This window comes from Antechinus flavipes, chromosome 3 (genome assembly GCF_016432865.1).
Source record: "Antechinus flavipes isolate AdamAnt ecotype Samford, QLD, Australia chromosome 3, AdamAnt_v2, whole genome shotgun sequence".
Taxonomy (NCBI): domain Eukaryota; kingdom Metazoa; phylum Chordata; class Mammalia; order Dasyuromorphia; family Dasyuridae; genus Antechinus; species Antechinus flavipes.
This window is the reverse complement of record NC_067400.1, coordinates 541,487,431-541,506,222: the sequence shown is the minus strand read 5'-3', so window position 1 is coordinate 541,506,222 and position 18,792 is coordinate 541,487,431. Positions and strand designations below refer to the sequence as shown.

Below are 18,792 nucleotides of genomic sequence, written 5' to 3'. Positions count from 1 at the left end.
ATGTATTTGTGAAATAGTATAGTGTAACAGTAGGATAGTATAACAATACAATGCCAGGAAACTGAATTAATTCCACTTGAATCATCCTAGGAAAATTCTGAAGATCACCTGACAAGATAAGGTACTGGAGACTGAGGTCCTTTCTCAAGTTGAACTACCAAGCATTCAAAATCTACCGCAGAAAGTGCAACTCTGATGGGCTGGCTACATCATTTGAACAAACATACACTTGCTACAGAAATTCACACAAAATAAGCATTCACATTCAGAAGAAGCAATACAAGGTCATTCTCAAGTTCTCTCTGAAGAACTTTGGAATTGGTTATATGACACAAGAGACAATGGCATAGAATCACCCAGAATGGCATGCCCTCATCAAAGAAGGTGCTTGTGCTCTATAAACAAAGCAAAACTTGGGTAGCTCAAAAGAAACATCGAGATGCTCAGATTTAGAGAATTTACCCCAAATGTTCTCATAGCCTATTTGTGTCCAATCTTGGTAGAGTATTTCAAGCTCAGAATGGTCTCATCAGCTACAGTGTAACACACTGTAACTTGATTCTAACATAATGATGTCAGTTTGGTCTTCTTTGAGAGCAAAGAAAAACAACCAATTAGCCAACCAAGTATTATTATGTGCCTGCTATATGCTAGGCATTGCTGGGAACACCAAAAAAAGGCAAAAGGCATCTCCTGCTTCAGGGGGCTCACAATCTAATGGAAAAGACAACAAGACAAAAATATGTATAAACAAGCTATATACAAGATAAACAGGAAATAATTAACAGAGGGAAGGCATTGGATTTAAGAGGAGTTGGTAAAGGCTTCCTATGATAGCTAGGATTTTAGTTGGAACTTGAAGAAAGGTAAGGAAGGGAAGGAGTTGAGGAGGAAGAATAATCCAGGAATGAAGGATAGATAGCCAGAGAAAATGCCCAGAGCTGAGAGATGAAGTGTCTTATTCATGAAATAAACTGAGTCAAAGGATCAAAGAGTAGATGGCAAGGAATAAGGTAAAAGAAGATGGAAAGGTAAGGAGGAAACATGTTATGAAGGGATTTGAATGCAAACAAACGATTTTGTATTTGATCCTGGAGGTGAAAGGGAAACTACTTGAAGGTGAGGATGATCAGACCTGCTCATTAGGAAAATCATTGGCTGAATGTAGGATGGATAGGAATGGAGAGAGATTTGTGCAGGCAGACCCACCAGCACTTTTGCAATAGTCTAAGCATTGATTAATCAGGACCCGTACCAAAGTGATAAGAAGGTAGCAATGTCAGAAGAGAGAAGAGAATGTATTCAAGAGATGTTCCAAACATGACGTATTCCTCAATTTATTCATACTATACTCTCAAACATACAATCCTACCAAAAATAAACTGAAATTCTATAGGTTATTGTCTTCTACTATAAAACATGTAAGACAAAAAGGGAACACAAACCAAATAGTGATATTTAAAACATCACTACATTCTGTTCTCACAAAGGAATATGTTTTACCATAACATGTTATAAATTAGTTCATTAGTTCCTCAAGCTATCCCATAAATACCAACTTAACTCACAATTTTAGTTTAGCACTTGGCATAATACAGAGGTCTTTAATAAATATTAATTGACTGAATGACAGTATATCTATTCTGTAGTACTATAGAACAAAACCACAATTTATAACATTGTTTCTACAGAAAATGCAGTACCAGTTGGAATTATAGACACCAAGAGTATATCTTTCTGGTCATAGATCTAGTCAGAGGGTACTTTTACCTCTCAGCACTTTATACACATCCTATAAAAGAACAGGAACTCTCTTTCTCCCAATTACCAGAATAATGTAAAAAATTTTCTTCATCAGAGCTCCTGGGAAGAAGGGTCTACAGGCAGTGACAATGGCTTTAAAGGAAGCAGATGTGCCCAAAGCAATAGTTCCCCCTAAATTGCAGCACACCATAGTTCCTGCTAAATCCACCAGATGGCACAATTAGTAGTAAAAGTAGAACATCTATATATAGGAAGGGTTCTTTCAAAAATGAGGTGTTCATAAGTAAGAAATTGCCATTATTGTTCAACTAATTTCAAGTTTAGCCAATTTAAACCTTAACTGACCTACATAACTACATAAATCAAATTACCTCAAGGAAATCAAATGAACATAGAAACAGCAGCCAGCAAATATCTGAGCAAAAAGTAAGATATAATAAAAAAAAGTGGGAATGATAGAAACTGGCCTGAAAAATCTTAAGTATTAGAGGATAATATAATAGATTTTGAGTTGGAAAGGGCTTCATGGGTCATATTATCAAACAACTTCATTTTACAGATGACGAAACTGAGACATCAGAGAAATAAAATGATCAAAGATGTTAAGAGATTATGAATGACATCTCATAAAACAGTGAGAAGTTGTACATAGGAAAACAAAATTATAGAAGTTAGATGAGATGCCCAATTATATTAGGACACCTCAAGAATATTAAAGGATGAAATCTAAAAAAATAAACAGACAAAAAAATGGAAAAGATCTATCAGAACTTTTATAACAAACTATTTTCTCTGTCAGAAACAATTAAGTTAAGAGCAGCTAAGGTGGCGCTTTATCTTTCTGAGTTCAAGTCTGGCTCAAATATTGCCTAGCTGTGTGACCCCAGGCAATTCACTTCACCCTGTTGGCCTCGGCTCCTTACTATAAAATGAATTGGAGAAGAAAACAGCAAACCTTTCCAGTATCTTTGTCAAAAAAATACCAAATAAGGTCACAAAGAGTCAGACACAAGTTAAATGACAGGATAACAACAACAAATAGTAAAATTACAACATTTGGACTCTAATATCACAATTCATGATATAATGTCTATAAAGAAAACAAAATAGAAACAGCAGCTTGATTAGATCTAGCAAAACCAGAAGAAGTCCATGATAAAGAAAACACAATTTTGATATATGAAATACAGGATGATACCAAACACCAAATATTGAATTGGAGGAAATGATCAAGAAAATCTCTATCAATCACCCTCTTCTCTTGACATTCTCCTCTAGGTTTTCAAGATACTATTCTCTCCTGGTTCTCCTCCTACTTCTCTGACTGCTCAGTCTTCTTTGATGAATCTCTGTCTAGGTCATGCCCAATAATGGTTGGTGTCCCCAAGATTCTAGAGCCTCTTCTCCCTTTACACACTATTTGTGATTTCACTTGGTGATTTCATCTGCTCCTATGAATATAATTATCACCAATATGGTAGTGATTCTCAGTTCAATTTATCCAGTCCTAACTTCTCTACTGACTTCAAGTTTCCTATCTCCAATTGTCTTTTGGAAATCTAGAAGTAGATATCCCACAGACATCTTATAATAGCCATGTTCAAAAGAGAACTCATCATCATTCCTTCTCACCCCTTCTCCATTCCAAATTTATTGTCTAAGGCAGAACCATCTTCCTAATCTCACAGCTTCAGTATCATACTTGACACTTTATTATCTCTCACTCCCTATATCTAATCTGTTGTCAAGGCCCACTTAATTTTATCCCTGTAGTATCTCTGGCATATACCTCCTCTCTTCTGAAACTGTCACCATTCTAGTGTAGACTTTCATCATTTCATTCCTAGACAACTGCAATAGCCTACTAGAAGATCTACTTGCTTCAAGGCTCTCTCTCTCTCCCTGGTCCATCCCCAACTCTGTTATCAAAGTGATATTCCTAAAGCACAGGTTTGACCATGTTGCTCCCCTACTCAGTCAACTCCAATGGCTCCCTATCACCTACATGATCAAATATAAAATCCTCTGTGTAGAGTTCATAACTTCCCCCCTCTTGGCTGTTTCTTGAAAAAGACACTATCTCTCGACTTCAGGCATTTTCACTAGTAGTGTTCCTATGCCTGGACAACTCTGCCTTCTCATATCTATTTCTGGGTTTTCTTCAAGTCACTACTAAAATCCCACCTACAGGAAGCCTTTCCTGAGCTTTTTTAATTCTAGTACTTTTTCTCTGTGGATTATTTGCAATTTATCCAGTAGCTTGTATGTACATAAGTTATTTGCATGCTGTCACCTCCAAAAGAAGGAACTGTCTTTTGAATATATTTGGATCCTTATGCTTTTTACTTTCAGAATAGTCCCTAGCACATAGTAAGCACTTAATAAATATTTATTGATTGATCCTTGACAGAAACAGGGAAGGATTTTGGAAAAAAGGATAATGAGGTCACAGTTTTAGATATGTTGAATTAAAATTTCCTGCAAATAGATGGAAATATGGAACTGGAACTATGCAGAGAGAGAAGAGGTAGATATGTAGATTTGGAAGTATATATGTATATAACCAATAGTTGAATCCTGGAGTATTGATGAGATCACAGTGATTTTTTTTTGGTCTGTTTAATTTGTTTTTTTCATAGTGGGTATTAAGAAAGAAGTGAAGAGGACCAAGGACAGAGACCAAGGGGTAAACCCAGAGAGGGAAAAAATAGAGATGATGATACTATAAGTGAGACTGAGAAGGAATAGTCAGAGTTACTAGAAAATCCTAGTACAGGATAACAAAACATATTATACATCTAATAGTTCAAAAGAACATAAGATTCCATTATGCTTATGTTTTGTTAATTTTTTAAAAAGTTCAACCACAATATATTTTAAATGGGCTTTTGAAAAATATCCTGGAAATATAAACTAAGACACCCCGAGGGTTTACTATTTCCAAAGGCCTAGTGAACAAACAAGTATTTTTTAAGGTAGGACTACTTATAACTTCTGAGTTACAAGTCCCTTTCTTCAGATATCTCAACATTAGATACCTATAATTTTCAGAAAAGAAAAATTATAATTCCCTGCAGTTACACATTCTAACTTGGTATATCTAATTTTAAACCAAGAAAAGTTTCAAAAATGTATATATACTCATTTTAAAGGAAATTCTTATTCATAATACTAAAATTACACTTCCTCAATTTCCTTTTATTCCTTACTTTGCACAAATATGCATGATATTCCAAAAGTCTAGACTTTTGTGACATCTTATATTCTACCACTTTTCTTTAAGCAGTCAATTTTCATACATGTTCAGTTCTTTGGAATGCTAGAGATTCATTTCTTTCTTTTTATAAAGGAATTGGTGAGATATGCAAACAAGTAACAAATTGTTTTAATTACTTTAAAAATAATATTTTCAAAAGCACCTAACACACAAACACTTCTTTGTGGTCTTACAGTCATATCAAAAGAACGGAAAATAGTGTCACATTACTGTACATATTTTATGGACTTTCTCCACTATAAATCAGAATACAAGCTAGTAATATCTAATAACAATTTAACAAATACTGCATTTAAGAAATGTGAACAGAGATAACAAAAATTTTAAAAATTAAGAGAAATATGCTTACCAACATTCCATCCATAGATGAAACTTTTTCCCAATTCTCCCAAGCCTTTTTCCTGACATGATTTGGTATCTTTAGCTTCTGACATAATGCAGTAAAGTCAGGGTCTTCTGCTTCTTCAAAGTCAAACCTACAGAAAGAAAAAAGTTTATAAAAGGCACATAGAATTAAATCAAAATGACATCTCAGACTGCCATTGATAATCTGAAAAATGCCAAACATTAATTTCATTCTGGCTGTCTAAAATATTGTGCTTTGTATAGTAACAACACAGCATTTATATAGTGCTTTACATTTTGCAAAAAACATTTTATTTGTATGTGTATATGTATGTATCTATCTATAGATATATCTATATCTAGATATCTAGACATATCTATAGATAGATAGATCGATCAATCGATCAATCATCACCACAGTGGTGAAAAGCTACTGATATGGTTCATCTATATATATATTCCAGGGTAACCAAATAGTTTTGTGAGAGAAAAAAGTGAGCTAACTATTTTGAGAAACAGAGATTACAATGAGAAAGAACTACAAATAATTTTACTATAATTAAGTAATGAGTGATGTCAACATAGAATGAATTTCATTTTAAAATTTTCTGATAAGTATGTGTGCTTGAACATGAGCTATCTTCTGTTAAACCACTTTTCAGCTTTTACTTACCCAATGTTATTACAAAGCTAGGTTTGTCAACCTTTCCACCCCCCTCAATCTTTTGTATTACATTTATTTACTTTTGGAAGAAAAGATGTTGTATATCATTGCAGGAGACTGTTCTCCCTCAAAAACTTCTGCCTTCTATTTCTTAATTGTTTTTCCCCCAAAGAAACTATTATAATTGCCAACTAAGTGTCTAGTGAATAAGAGCAAAACTTAAGAGTTCAAATCCTGCCTCAGATAATTATTAGCTGTATAACTCTAGATAGCTTAACATTTCTCATCCTCCTTTCTTCAACCACTGTTTTAATGACCAAATTAGATAAAACATGAAATGTATCCTGGAAGCCTTAAAGTGTTAACACAAATCTTATCAACAGCTATTATTCATGTTGTTTTTGACTGATTCAAATACATTAAAACTATGTTCTTTAACTATATAACAAGAAAGGGTAATTTCTCTTCCACCTAACTTAGCTGAATCAAGATCCTAGTAGCAATGACCAAACCACACTGCTGGAAAAGAGTAAGTCAGGGACACCTAGTAGCTGAGTCAAGACACAGAACTAGGCCTAAAAGCAAATTTTCTTTCCATAAAATAGACCTGCCTCAGCTGGGTAGATTCTTTACAGTGGGAATTTTGAACCCTTTTTTTTTTGTGTGTGTCATAGAATCCCCTTTGACAGTCTAGTAAAATCTAACTGCTTTCTGGTTTTCTCAGCAGTTTTCTGTAGTACCTTTGTATTGTATGTTGACTGTTATGACAAATAAGAATTGCTATTATCAGGACATCCAATAGAATAACTTTACTAGCGGAATAAAGAAAGACATTTTCAGCTATATCACCATCCGAAATCTGACTTTTCTGTATTCTTTCTACCTACATATTTTAATTGTACATTTAAAATACTCAAAATGTTTTCAATGAGCCTATTAGCAACAAACCAAATATTATATTATCTATTGCCATTTAGTTGTATCCAAGTCTTTGTGACCCCATTTGGAGTGTTCTTGGCAAAGATGGATGGAGCAGTTTTCCAGCTCATTTTACAGATGAGGAAACTGAGGCAAAGTTAAGTGCCCAGGCTAATTTAGCTAGTAAATGTGGAAGGTCAGATTTGAACTCAGGAAGATGAGTTCTGGCTATCCACTGCTCCACCTAACTGCCCACTAGCATCCATTGCCCTTCAATAGAGTTATAACTTCAAAATGGAAACAAATCCTGGCTTCCTTCAAGTCCCAACTAAAATCTCACTTCCTGTGAAAAATCTTTTTTTCCAATGCTCATTATTGCTAATGCTTTTCCTTTGTTCAATATAGATCTTATCGTACCTAATTATTTGTATGCTATCTCCCCAGTTAGATGATGAGGACTGTCTTTTGCTTTTCTTGAGTTCTCAGTGCATAAGGACAATGCCTGGCAATTAAATGTTTATTGACCGGCTGGCTGGCTGAAGAATAAATATACTAAGTATATGCTTTTCAATCTCAAACATAAAGAATAACTACAAAGAAGAAAAACAACCAAGAAGTTGTAACATATCACCCTGTAGTATTCTACTGTATCCACTAGGATTGCTCACATAAAGATTTCACTAAGTAAACAATTCCATGTGATTTAGACATAGCTAAACATTCTACAAAACAATAATACAGACATCAGACATCAATATCCCTATCCACCAGAAATTTAAAAATCAAAGTCAAGTTTGACATGCTGATGCAGATCTACATCCAAGAATGAGTTTCATCTAAATTTAGGAAAGAAAAAATAAAGATCAAATCAAAAGAGCAATCCTTGCCAGCTTTATTTTTTAAGTACTTATACCACAAATCACATTTTCGGAAAGTGTTTCACAAGTGTTTTTAAACATGCACCAAGAATTCTAATGAGCTATTTTACCAATCACTTCAAATAACTTTATATTTCTCATGAAACATCTTAAAGCATTACAATACACAAAAGCCAGGGCTCAAATCTCACTAAATCTCTCAATAGTCTAGTAATTCTCCGAAACTTTCATTCTCGGCAGTCAATTGGATGATGGTGCCCTCGTTTCCACCACCATTCTGACAGCAAAACCAATACTTTATTAGCTTTATTATACAGGAAATGGCAGAGTGCTATGCACAAAGAGGCATTCAGTATACGATTTACGGGGGTGGAGGGTTGTGTATTTTGTCCTTTTGCCTTTTTAATGAATCACACAGTGGCTTGCAATGCCTCGGATCTAAACAATCATCGAACTCCAACATACAGAAATAGAACAGGATCCTGAGCATCTCCAGGGAGCAAATAATGCTGTAATGTGCACTGGACTTTAACCTAGAAGAAACTTAGAAATCAAACTCTGCTAATGATTCTCTCTCTCTCCCTTTCTCTCCCTATACCCTCTTTCTCTTTCTCTCTCCCCCTCAACCCCCCCGAATAAGAACAGACTTACTCAGGATCTCCAAGCACAGTCACCACCCCTACCCACCCCGGCTGTCTTCCTCAACAATCCTAGAGGAAAGAAACCACCTGTCACTTCTTCTCCTAAGGACCCAGGCCCGCCCCACCCACCTGTCAACCTGGGGCCAAGCCGGCCGCCAGGAAGCCCAGTCCCCGTAGCACGGTGACCCGTCACAGCTGTCAGCCCGGCCAGGGGCGGTTTGAGGACAGCCGCCGTCTCCGGGTGTCTGCCCCCAGCTCCCAGGTCGGGACCGGAGTGCCTCCCAGCCAAAGCAAGCGGCCCCTCCCTGTACGCCCCGGCGTCCGCTGGGCGCCCTGCTCCCCCGAAGGGCTCCGGCCCCGGCTCTCTCACCTGACTAGCGGCAGGTCGTCTGAGCCGCTGTCCGGCTCCGGTTCCTCTTCTCTAGGGGGAGGGGAAGGCGGCGGCGGCGGCGGCGGCGGCTCCGCAGCGGCAACAGCCGGTTTCCGAGGGGCTTTAGGCGGCATGACTGACTGACCGGCAGGAGTGATGAGGGGGTGGAAGGCGAGGAGGGAAAGGGGAGCACGCGTGCACGCGCTCTTTCCTCGTGAATGCGCCGCACCAGTCACCCCTAGTCCTGTGTCGGCTCCCTTTAGAAAACTTTGTGTTCCCCCGAAAACAACCAAACAACCGGGAGAACCCTGTCTCCACCCACCTCTCTACCCCTAGCCCGGCACCAAAAGCTCCGCGCTCAACCGCGGGAAAACGTCACTTCCGCTCCTGCGCGTTGAGTCCCGCCAAGTTATCGGGCCCGCCAGCTGAGCCAGGGAGGCCGAAGGCTGAAGGTCCCGGGGAGAAACCAGGGCGGGGCCGCATCTGTTGGCTGCTGCAAGTCGGGGCTTCTCCCTACCCAAGCCCACAAGTATAGTATGGGGAGTGCGGCCCCATCAGTCTGCTGCGGTTGGTTTACGCGAGGGGGATTAAGAGGAGCCCTAGCAGCTAATCCCGGGCTTTTATCCCAACCATGCCCGGGGTGGTCCTTCCTAATGTTACCTGCAATACTTTTGTGCTTCCCGGGATGCGGGACCATTACTTCTCCTTATGAACGCGGGAGAACAAATTCATAAAGGATCCCCTCTTCCCTTCTCGCCACCATCATTAATCTCCGACACTTTTGTGGCTCAGGGCAAGGCATTTCACCTCTTTGCCTCAGTTTCCTCAGCTGTAAAATGGGGGTAAAACCGGACCTACCTCCTAAAGTGGTTGTGAGAATCAAGTGAGACAATAATTGTAAAGCTAATAGCACAATGACTGACCCATAGTAAGTGCTATGTAAGTATTATTTTTTGTCATTCATTATAAACCCTTAACTCAACTTGTGGCAAATTTTTGTTTATTGTTCAGTCCTGTACAATTATTCGTGATCTCATTTGGGGTTCATGGCAAAAATATTGGAAGGATTGCCATTTCTTCATCTGGTGCACTTTGCAGATGAGGAAACCGAGGCAAACATTAAATGGCTTGTCCAGGGTCACACAACTAGCAATTATGTGAGGCCAAATTGAAGCCAAATTGCTGACTCTGTTTGCTTTTTCCATTGAGCCACCTAGCTGCTTCCTGTCTGCCACAGAGTAAACACTGTATACATACATGAAATATACATGTGTTTCCGCTATGTTCGTAATTCTTATTCATTGCAAAGCTCTTAGCACAGTGCCTGGCACTTATTAAAGGCTACATAGTTGTTAGAAATCATTATTACTAAATTTTTGTTTGATATGATTAGGATTTATTAGAGTGATGCAGTGGAAAGATGAGACTTTGGGCTCAGAAGTCTTGGGTTCACATCCCATGTATGATTCTTACTACCTCTGAGGCCTTAGACAAATAAATTAATCTCTCTAGGTCAATTTCTTTACCTGTATAATGAGAGATTTGGTACTAGATGGCCTTTTTATGTCCCTTATGTCCCTCCCAGTCCTAAGTCTGTGAATTTATGAAGCCATGATCTTTCAGCATTCACTTTTATTCCAACTGAACATGCACAGTTTGCACAGAAACCCTAAGGGGATCTAAGAGAGAGGACTTTTAGACCAATCACAGGATTGGTAGTTTGAACAAATTCTGCCTTTGTTATACACTTCTAGAGATTAAAGCTTACTTTTTTCTTTTTTTCCTTCTTTTTCTCCCTTCCCTCCTTTTCTCTTTTCCTCCATTTCTTCTTCCCTCCCTTCCCTTCTTCCCTTCTTTCCTCCATTAATTCTATCCTTCTTTTCCTCTTTCCTCTATTCCTACTTTCCTTCTTCCCTTCCTTTCTTGCTTTCTTCCCTTCTCCCTTCCTTTCCTTCCTTTCTTTCCTCTCTCTTTTTCTTCCCTCCCTCCTCCTTTTCCTTCTTCTTTCTCTCCCTCCTTCCTTCCTCTCTCCCTCTTTCTTTTTTTGTAAAATGAGAGAATTGGATCACTTGATGTCTGTTCATTCCTGCTCAAAATGAATTAAGACAAGTAAAAACTGTTGTAAGAGGTCAAAGAAGGTGGGTTTCCTTTTGAAAGAATTGGATTTTAGATGTTTCTGAAAGATAGGGTTTGGTTAATTGGAAGAAAGAGAAAGAGGAATCCTTTGTGGAGAGCTTTGGAATTCCTTGGGCAAAGGTTTGAAGTGGGAGTGCCTTCGTGAATTACAGGAATAGTGCATGGCCTGACAGAAATAGTCCATAAATACTAGTTTAAGAACTTTGGACTTTCCTGGAATAAGCAGGGAACCCTTGAACAGTTTAGAAGAGGCAGTATAGTGAAAAAAAACTCTTGAGAGTGAAACCAATTTTCTGTGTGACCTCATTTAATCATTATTTACTGAATGGGTAGGGGCCAGATGAATTTTGAAATTCATTGAGTCCATGAGGGTTATGTAGTTGTGCCATTGCCTTGGCATCTCAACTTTTTACCCTCCAGAAACTAATAGCATGAGCTGTCAGACTGTTTATAATCTGCTTCCTCTTGTCTTTCCCTTCTATCCCTCCTACCTATTGCCCCCTTTGATATATCCCATTTGATCATTAAATAAAAGAAAAACTTCTATTTAATCTTACTGGAATTGTCACCAATAAATAGCTTTTGGTATTATAAGGTGGAAAAAGAGGGAAAGGAGAAGAGTAGAACCCTGAGCCTTGATAGTAATCTTGGTTTTATGGGCTTTCCCTATATCTTCTTGCCAGGAGAGTCTCCTGAATTCCAGAGGTTCAAAGGACTTTCTCATTGGCATCCCAGCATCATTTCTGAATCTGATGGCAATTTCTGGATCCAGGGCCAAAGACAGATTGGATGTGGTTTCATGACCCTTCAGAAGGCCAGCAGAAAAGATACCTGATATTTGGAGATATCATCATATCGCTAGTGAAAGGATTCCTAGGAGGTGTGAGTTACTCTATCACAGGTGTTCTAAGCTTGAGCCTACTTTCTACTAGGCTGTCTTTATACTCATAGAACAATGTATCATATTTTTTTTTGTACAGCAAAATAACTATGGACATGTATACATATATTGTATTTAACATATATAACATATATTGGTCAACCTGCCATCTGGGGGAGGGGGTGGGAGGAAGGAGGGGAAAAATTGTAACAAAAGGTTTTGCATTTGGCAATGCTAAAAAATTACCCATGCATATATCTTGTTAATAAAAAGCTATAATAAAAATAGAAAGGTTTAATTAAAAAAAAAAAAGAACAGTGTATCATGTACTTTTGGGGGTACTATGTAAAATACTTCATTCTAAAAGCTAATTAAGTTTGACTGATTAATTTATATCAATTGATAATAATGGCTGGGAAGTACTCTGGTAGGGTAAGAAAACAAACCTTTCGCTTCCCAGTCCCTTTCAAAGCTCTAAATATGGTCATATTCTGAGCACCCAACCTTGTTAATGTGAGTGTGAATTGGGATATTTGCTCCAGAGTATAATCCTGTAGCTATAGCTTTAAGATTTATGAACTTATCTTACACATCTAAATTATGAGGTAGATAGATATTATACAAATAAGGAAACTACACATAACAGAACTGAGACTGTAACCTAGGACTTTCAAGAAAAATTCTCTTTTCATTTTACTCATGATTTGTCATTGGTAGCAACACTAAGCAAGTTTTGTTAAGATGTCAGTAAAATCCATAAGTACTTTCCCATAATTCTCTGAGCATTCTGACACCTTACATATTTCTATTAACTAACAGCAATGGCAGTTCCCTGCTAGTAGGGGCTTGTGAGCTGTAGCTCTTGGGAAAACAACCCTTCAGTTCCTTAGGGCTGCCAGTGGAGTCCTGAGGAATGTAGTAGTCATGCTGTGAGCACCCAGCTGAGTCAGAATCAGTAGGTAAATGAATGAAAGATTTCATTAATGCTTATTGATTGACTACCTCACAAGGTTATTATGAAGAACAACTTTTAAAAAATTATTATACACCCACCCCCAAAGGACTTTTATTTATATTAGTGTCCAGTTGTTTCAACATGTTCAACTCTTTGTGACCCCATTTAGGGTTTTCTGGGCAAAGATACTGGAGTGGTTTACCATTTCCTTTTCCAGTTCATATTACTGATGAGGAAACTGAAGCAAACAAGGTTTAGTGATTTGCCTTTATCCACAGCTAGGAAATATCTAAGGCAGATTTGAACTCAAGATGAGTCTTCCTAACTTCAAGCCCTGCACTCTATTCACTGCATGCCCTAGCTGCTGGCTTCTTTTGTTGTTTTGTTGTGTTTTTGGACGATTAAGTGACTTACCCAGGTCATACAGATGGTAAGGGTCTGAAGTTAGATTTGAACTCAGGTCTTCCTGACTCCAGAGCCAGTGGTACTGCACTATCTAGCTAACACTAACATATATACTAATACTAATGTACTTTGCAAACTTTTGCAAAAAATGCTAGTTATCAACATTATTGTTGTACACCTTCAATATTTCTAGTACTGTGCTAAATAAATTGAAAGTTCAGAAGATTAAAGAAAATGGCCTTTCACCACAATGAATTTACAATCTAATTGAAATCTCACCTATACAGAGTTAATGGAATCAAGTAGCAGACATTGCCTTATTAAGGTTTTACCCCTTTGGGGCGCTACATATATATATATTCCTAGCTTATAAAAACAATAGAAATATAAATATTTGCAGTTCTTTACTTCTTCAGAAAGTACAAAGAAGTTCTCTTCTTTAATATCATGGATTTAAGTCCACATTCAGTTAGTTACCCTCAATATTAACCACCAGGCAATCAATAAACCTTTACTAATTGTGCATTATGCACCAGGCATTTTGCTAAGTTCTGAGAATGCAAAAAAGAGGCTAATGCATCCCTGCCTTCAAGGAACATACAATTTAATGAGGAAGACAATATGAAAACAAATACATACAAAATAAGTCACATTCAGGATAAATAGGACATAATTAACAGAGGGACGGCATTGAAATTAGTGGGGATTTAGTAGAACCCCAGTCTCATTTAACCAATTAACACTAATTAATCCCCCTCCCTCTGCCCCCCCAATGTCTGAGGCACACATTCTTCTCTTCTGGTCAGCCACTGAGGAAATGAGTTCAGATTTAAGGTTGTTTTTATATAGCATTCTTCCCCCCAAGCACATTTTCAAATGTATAAATAAATCTATATCTCTGATATAGTACTGGCAGAGGAGGTTGTTTTGAACTTCACATTTAGATGTTTATCTTCTGGCAGACCCTGACATGAACTCCAGCTTTTAGTGTCTTGTTCTTTTGACCTTTCAAAGCACACAAAGTTGTAGCCATTTCTAATTGTAGTCATCTCTAATTATCTCCTATTATAAGCAGAAAAGTATGGACTTTAAATATATATATATTTAACACACATATGAATACATTTATGCACTGGAAATGGACTTCCAAATTAGAAAACTATACTGATTTTTTTTTAACTGACTTTATTTTATTTTTTTTTTAATTTAATAATAACTTTGTATTGACAGAATCCATGCCAGGATAATTTTTACACAGCATTATCCCTTGCAATCACTTATGTTTCGAAAAACTATACTGATTTGAACTTTCTTCACAACTTATAGTCTTAGAAAGTTACTCAGAGGCCTAAAAATTTAAGTACCTTGCCCAGGCTAATATATCTGTCAATTTATCTGTCAAAAGTGAACTCAGGACTTTCTAGTCCAAAGCTAACACTCTAGTCATTATACCATACTGCCTGTGTGTTTACATATATGTGCTATTATATATATATATATATGTATATATATATATATGCATATAATATAATATATGTACTAAAATATATAACTATATATGCATATAGACATTTTTGGTACAGACTAGTGATTTCATGAATATGGGAAACTTGAGTCTGGAAAGTACCTCTACCAAAGCTGATAGGCAATTTTTTGGACACTAGTTTTAGAGAGTTATCTGGGTTCCAAAAGGATGACTTGTCCATGATCACAAAACTAGTATTTGGCAAAGATAATACTTGAATTCAGGTCTTCCTGAGCCCAATAATAGCCTTCTATCTACTGTACTATGCCGTCTTTGTCATATTTACATACATATATATGAGATATGTACATACATCTCTATATAATATGGTTATGTTTTAGTTTGGACCTGTGATTTCACAGATAAAGAAATCTGCTGTTGTGGAAATTTCCTTCACCCATACAGATTGTCTAAACATTTGTAACTTGGAGTTTTTAAGAATTACACTTGTGTGCATATACAAGGTGCTATCCCTTTCAGATTTGGCATTTGTATTTGTGGAAAGGGGAAGAAAGTTACACTAGAATCTTTGAGAAAGCAGCTACTCAGAGAAAAATATATAAGGGAAATTGCAATTATACAGGAGGAACTGGGAAAAAGGAGTTCTGGGATAAAAATTACTTACTGAAAGAAGCAAAAGGGTCTTATTTCCTAGCAGTGAATTTATGTCTCTCTATTAGAACTTTGAGGTAGATATCTGGAAAATCCTGACAAGTGGAACATTTTGGTGACTGGGACAACAATTTTTGGCAAGCCTGATAAAAATGTGAATTTTAATTTCTTGTCCTAACGGAGAGGGGATTTACTTCACCCAAAGAGCCCTTCTTTTAATGCAGAATAGAGAATGAAGAAATAGACCAAAGAGGCTAAGAAGAAAGTAGAAGCAGTGAAGTGGAGGTAGGAGGAGAATGGCGACTTGCCCCTGCTCCTTGAAAACTGCTGAGCTCAGCTGAGTCTGGGTAGGCAGATGGCTCATTAAAAAGAAAACAAAACCAAAAAAAAAAAAAAAAGCCACCGAAGTGAGAGCTAAGGGCTTAGAGCCTGCCTTGCCTCTGATGCACTGATTGGAGGAAGCCAGGGTTTTCATTTTCTGGGAGTTTAGATGATTAGAGGAAAAGCTTTGCTTCTGAGAGCACTCTGGAGGAAGAAGAACCCTTGTTGCTAACAGAACTTGCAAGGGAAAAGGGAGTTTAGTTTTCCTTGCCCTTTATTGCCACCTACAGTTGGTCAGAGGGAACTCATGAAAGGTTGGCCATGCATCTACAATTCATTCTTTCAAAGTCTAAAGGTCACCCAGGTGTAGCAAAGCTCTATATCTGCTATGCACAAGTGTAGATACTATCATTTAAATTATCCAGTACTTAGCTAAAATTGAGGTTTATCTGTGTTATTTCTGTGATCTTGTAACCCTGTCAAAAAAGAAAATTATATTTAATGCAGAGCTATCTAGATTTCTAAGACTAAAGTTACCTTATTTTTCATTCTCCCTTATACCCCATCTTATCACGTTCTATTCATTCTAACTCAACATTATTTCTTATATAATTTCTCTTTTCTAATCCTATTACACATATCCTAGTTTAGGCTCTATTTCTTCTAGCCTTGACTATTTTAATAACCCTAACTGATCTTTCTGGTAATCCCTTTTTAAGTCTTTTTTTGTTGCACTGACCAGTCTTCTTAAGTTACCATCATCTGAATTCCGGCATCTCAACATTGTTTCCCCTTCACTTTACTATGGATGTTGTATATATTGTTCTGTCAGTTCAGCTTACTTCACTTATATCAGTTCCTATAATTCTTTCCAAGTTTTTCTGAATGCTTTATTTCTTGCAGTACTATTCCATTACATACATATACCAAAATTTGTCTAACCATTCTCCCAAAAATAGTTATCTACTTTATTTCTAGCTTTCACTACCACAAAAAGTTCACTTGATCATATTTTTCTAAATATATAAATTTCCCCTTTGTCTTTGATCTTTTGGGGTTTACGTCCTCAGTGTTTTCACTGGGTTTTGTGGTAAAAGGAGTCATGCTTCACAAATTTGGGATGTAGGCATGAGCAACTGTGCTGGGCCACAGTTTGTCAGTTAGTTAGTTGGTTGTTGTCCTTTCTAATCAAAGAACAGCAAAATGGCATCACTATGTCAGGGTCACCACAGAGTGTTTTCAACTGTGACTGATCAGATGAGTATGATCTGCACTTTGGGCACAATTAAGCCATATGAACACTTGGGATGGAGATATCTTTAAATGTTGACATCCTGTGTATTTTTTGAGCTACTGCAATTCTGCTTTGCTCATAGAGGATAGTGCCTTCCTTGGGGCATACCATGGGGAGCAGTTCTATGTTAGTGTCTTTCTCATTTCACAGTCAATTTCAGAATTCTTCAGAAAGACCTCAAAGGTCCTTATATTGTTTCTTTTGGCCTTTGTGAGAGCACTTCACTTGTATAAGTGCTTTGTAAAATAATCTTTTAGGCAAGTGTATGTTTGATATTCAAACCAAGTGGCCAGCCCATCAGAATTGTGCTCTCAGCAGTAGTTTGAATGCTTGGCAGTTCAGTTCAAGAAAGGACCTCATGGTCTGGAATCTTAACTTCTCAGAGATCTTCACAATTTAGATGGAAGTGGGTTAGTTTCTTGGCATGGTACTGGCTACTGTCCAGGTTTCATAAGCATACAACAATGTCAATACAATACATTTTTCTTTAAAATTTTATAATCTTTGAGCAACAACCAGAGAGAAGTTTTCCTGATGCCAGGACCAGCCTTCTAACCACTGTGCCACCCAAAATGCCCTTATTAATATGCCTATTAGCAACCTTTGTGTTATATATGTTTATTTTAATATGTGCCTATTAACACTTTTATGTTATATATTATGTGTTAATTTTAATATGTGCCTATTAACAATCTTTGTGTTATATGTTATATATTAATTTTAATGTGTGCCTATTAAAAAAAATAAAAATAAAATAAAATTTTATAATCTTTGTATAAATTATTCTTTGGGTTCTACTTATTTCATTCTACATAATTAAATATATATTCTCAAGTTCCTCCAAATCTATTGATTTTATAATTTCTTCTTATGCAATAATATTCTATTATATTAAAATATCAGAATTTGTTCAGCCATTCTTTAATTGATGGACATCCCAGAAAAACATTCTTGGGGGAGGGAAGAAGAGAGAGAGTGAGAAAGCAAGAAGGAAAGAGAGAAGTATGGAGAGAGAGAGAGAGAAAGAGAGAGAGAGAGAGAGAGAACATGATTTGATTATGAGACTGCTTTGTATGCATGTTAGGTCAGCAAAACTTTGACTAACACAATGTTATTATTTTATAATGTGTGGGTTATAGTTCTTATGCTATTTTTCATACTATTTATAAAGATATGTCTGTTATTTATGAAACTCTTGACACTGTTATCCTTTTGAAAAAAGATACTTTAACCAGAAAATGTATCAACAAAAGATAAAAACTTTTTGAGCAAAGCCTCTATTATCTTCTGCAACTGAGTATTTCTCTTGACAATGGAAAAACCAAAAGAAAAGAAAGAAAATTCATAAGGATTTTTCAATCATTTAATTGTTTGCCCATGCAATTTATTTTTCATCACATTTTATCTTATATCATTAACCTATTGGTAAGATCTTTGCCTATTTCCAAAATTATTATAATGTTCATCCCAATTCAAATGAAATAGTTCTGGGTTTTGAGGTTATTGGGTTTTTTAAAATGGCACCCTAGTTCCTAGGACTATTAATAACAGATTCCTATACCCTCCCAACTAGCCAATAACTGATCTAGAAGATTTGAAATTGAAATATTATGAATGTGCTTCATAGATTGGGTCATTTTTTGTTTTCAAAAGAGAAACTTGGCAAACTTATTCTTTCTTTTCTTTTTCTTTGGTAGTAGGATCCTATTCAGAATATTGCCACCATTTTTTTGGTATTGGAACCTCCATTATCATTTGGGGAGCTGCCATCCTCCACGCTCAATAGCTGACTTGAAGTTGTAGACCA

At 36.8% G+C, this 18,792-nt stretch overlaps 1 protein-coding gene and 1 long non-coding RNA gene across 3 annotated transcripts in view; one reads left to right on the top strand and one right to left on the bottom strand.

The window, feature by feature from the left end:
* The window catches only part of RB1 (RB transcriptional corepressor 1), a 182,635-nt gene extending 173,417 nt beyond the window's left edge, over positions 1-9,218 (bottom strand). Inside the window, exons 1-2 of one of the 2 annotated variants that reach the window (XM_051987322.1) lie at positions 8,858-9,218; positions 5,391-5,517 (exon numbers count right to left, since the gene is read on the bottom strand). In XM_051987322.1, coding sequence (XP_051843282.1) covers positions 5,391-5,517; positions 8,858-8,991 — 261 coding nt within the window. In that variant the 5' untranslated portion in view covers positions 8,992-9,218. The remainder of the gene's footprint in view (positions 1-5,390; positions 5,518-8,857) is intronic. The other variant, XM_051987321.1, reaches the window with a different exon arrangement.
* A 53-nt stretch (positions 9,219-9,271) lies between these two features.
* Positions 9,272-12,188, top strand: LOC127555188 (uncharacterized). Its single transcript, XR_007952176.1, has 2 exons — positions 9,272-9,796; positions 11,677-12,188. It is a non-coding gene; the product is annotated as an uncharacterized LOC127555188 (long non-coding RNA).
* Positions 12,189-18,792: the final 6,604 nt, after the last annotated feature.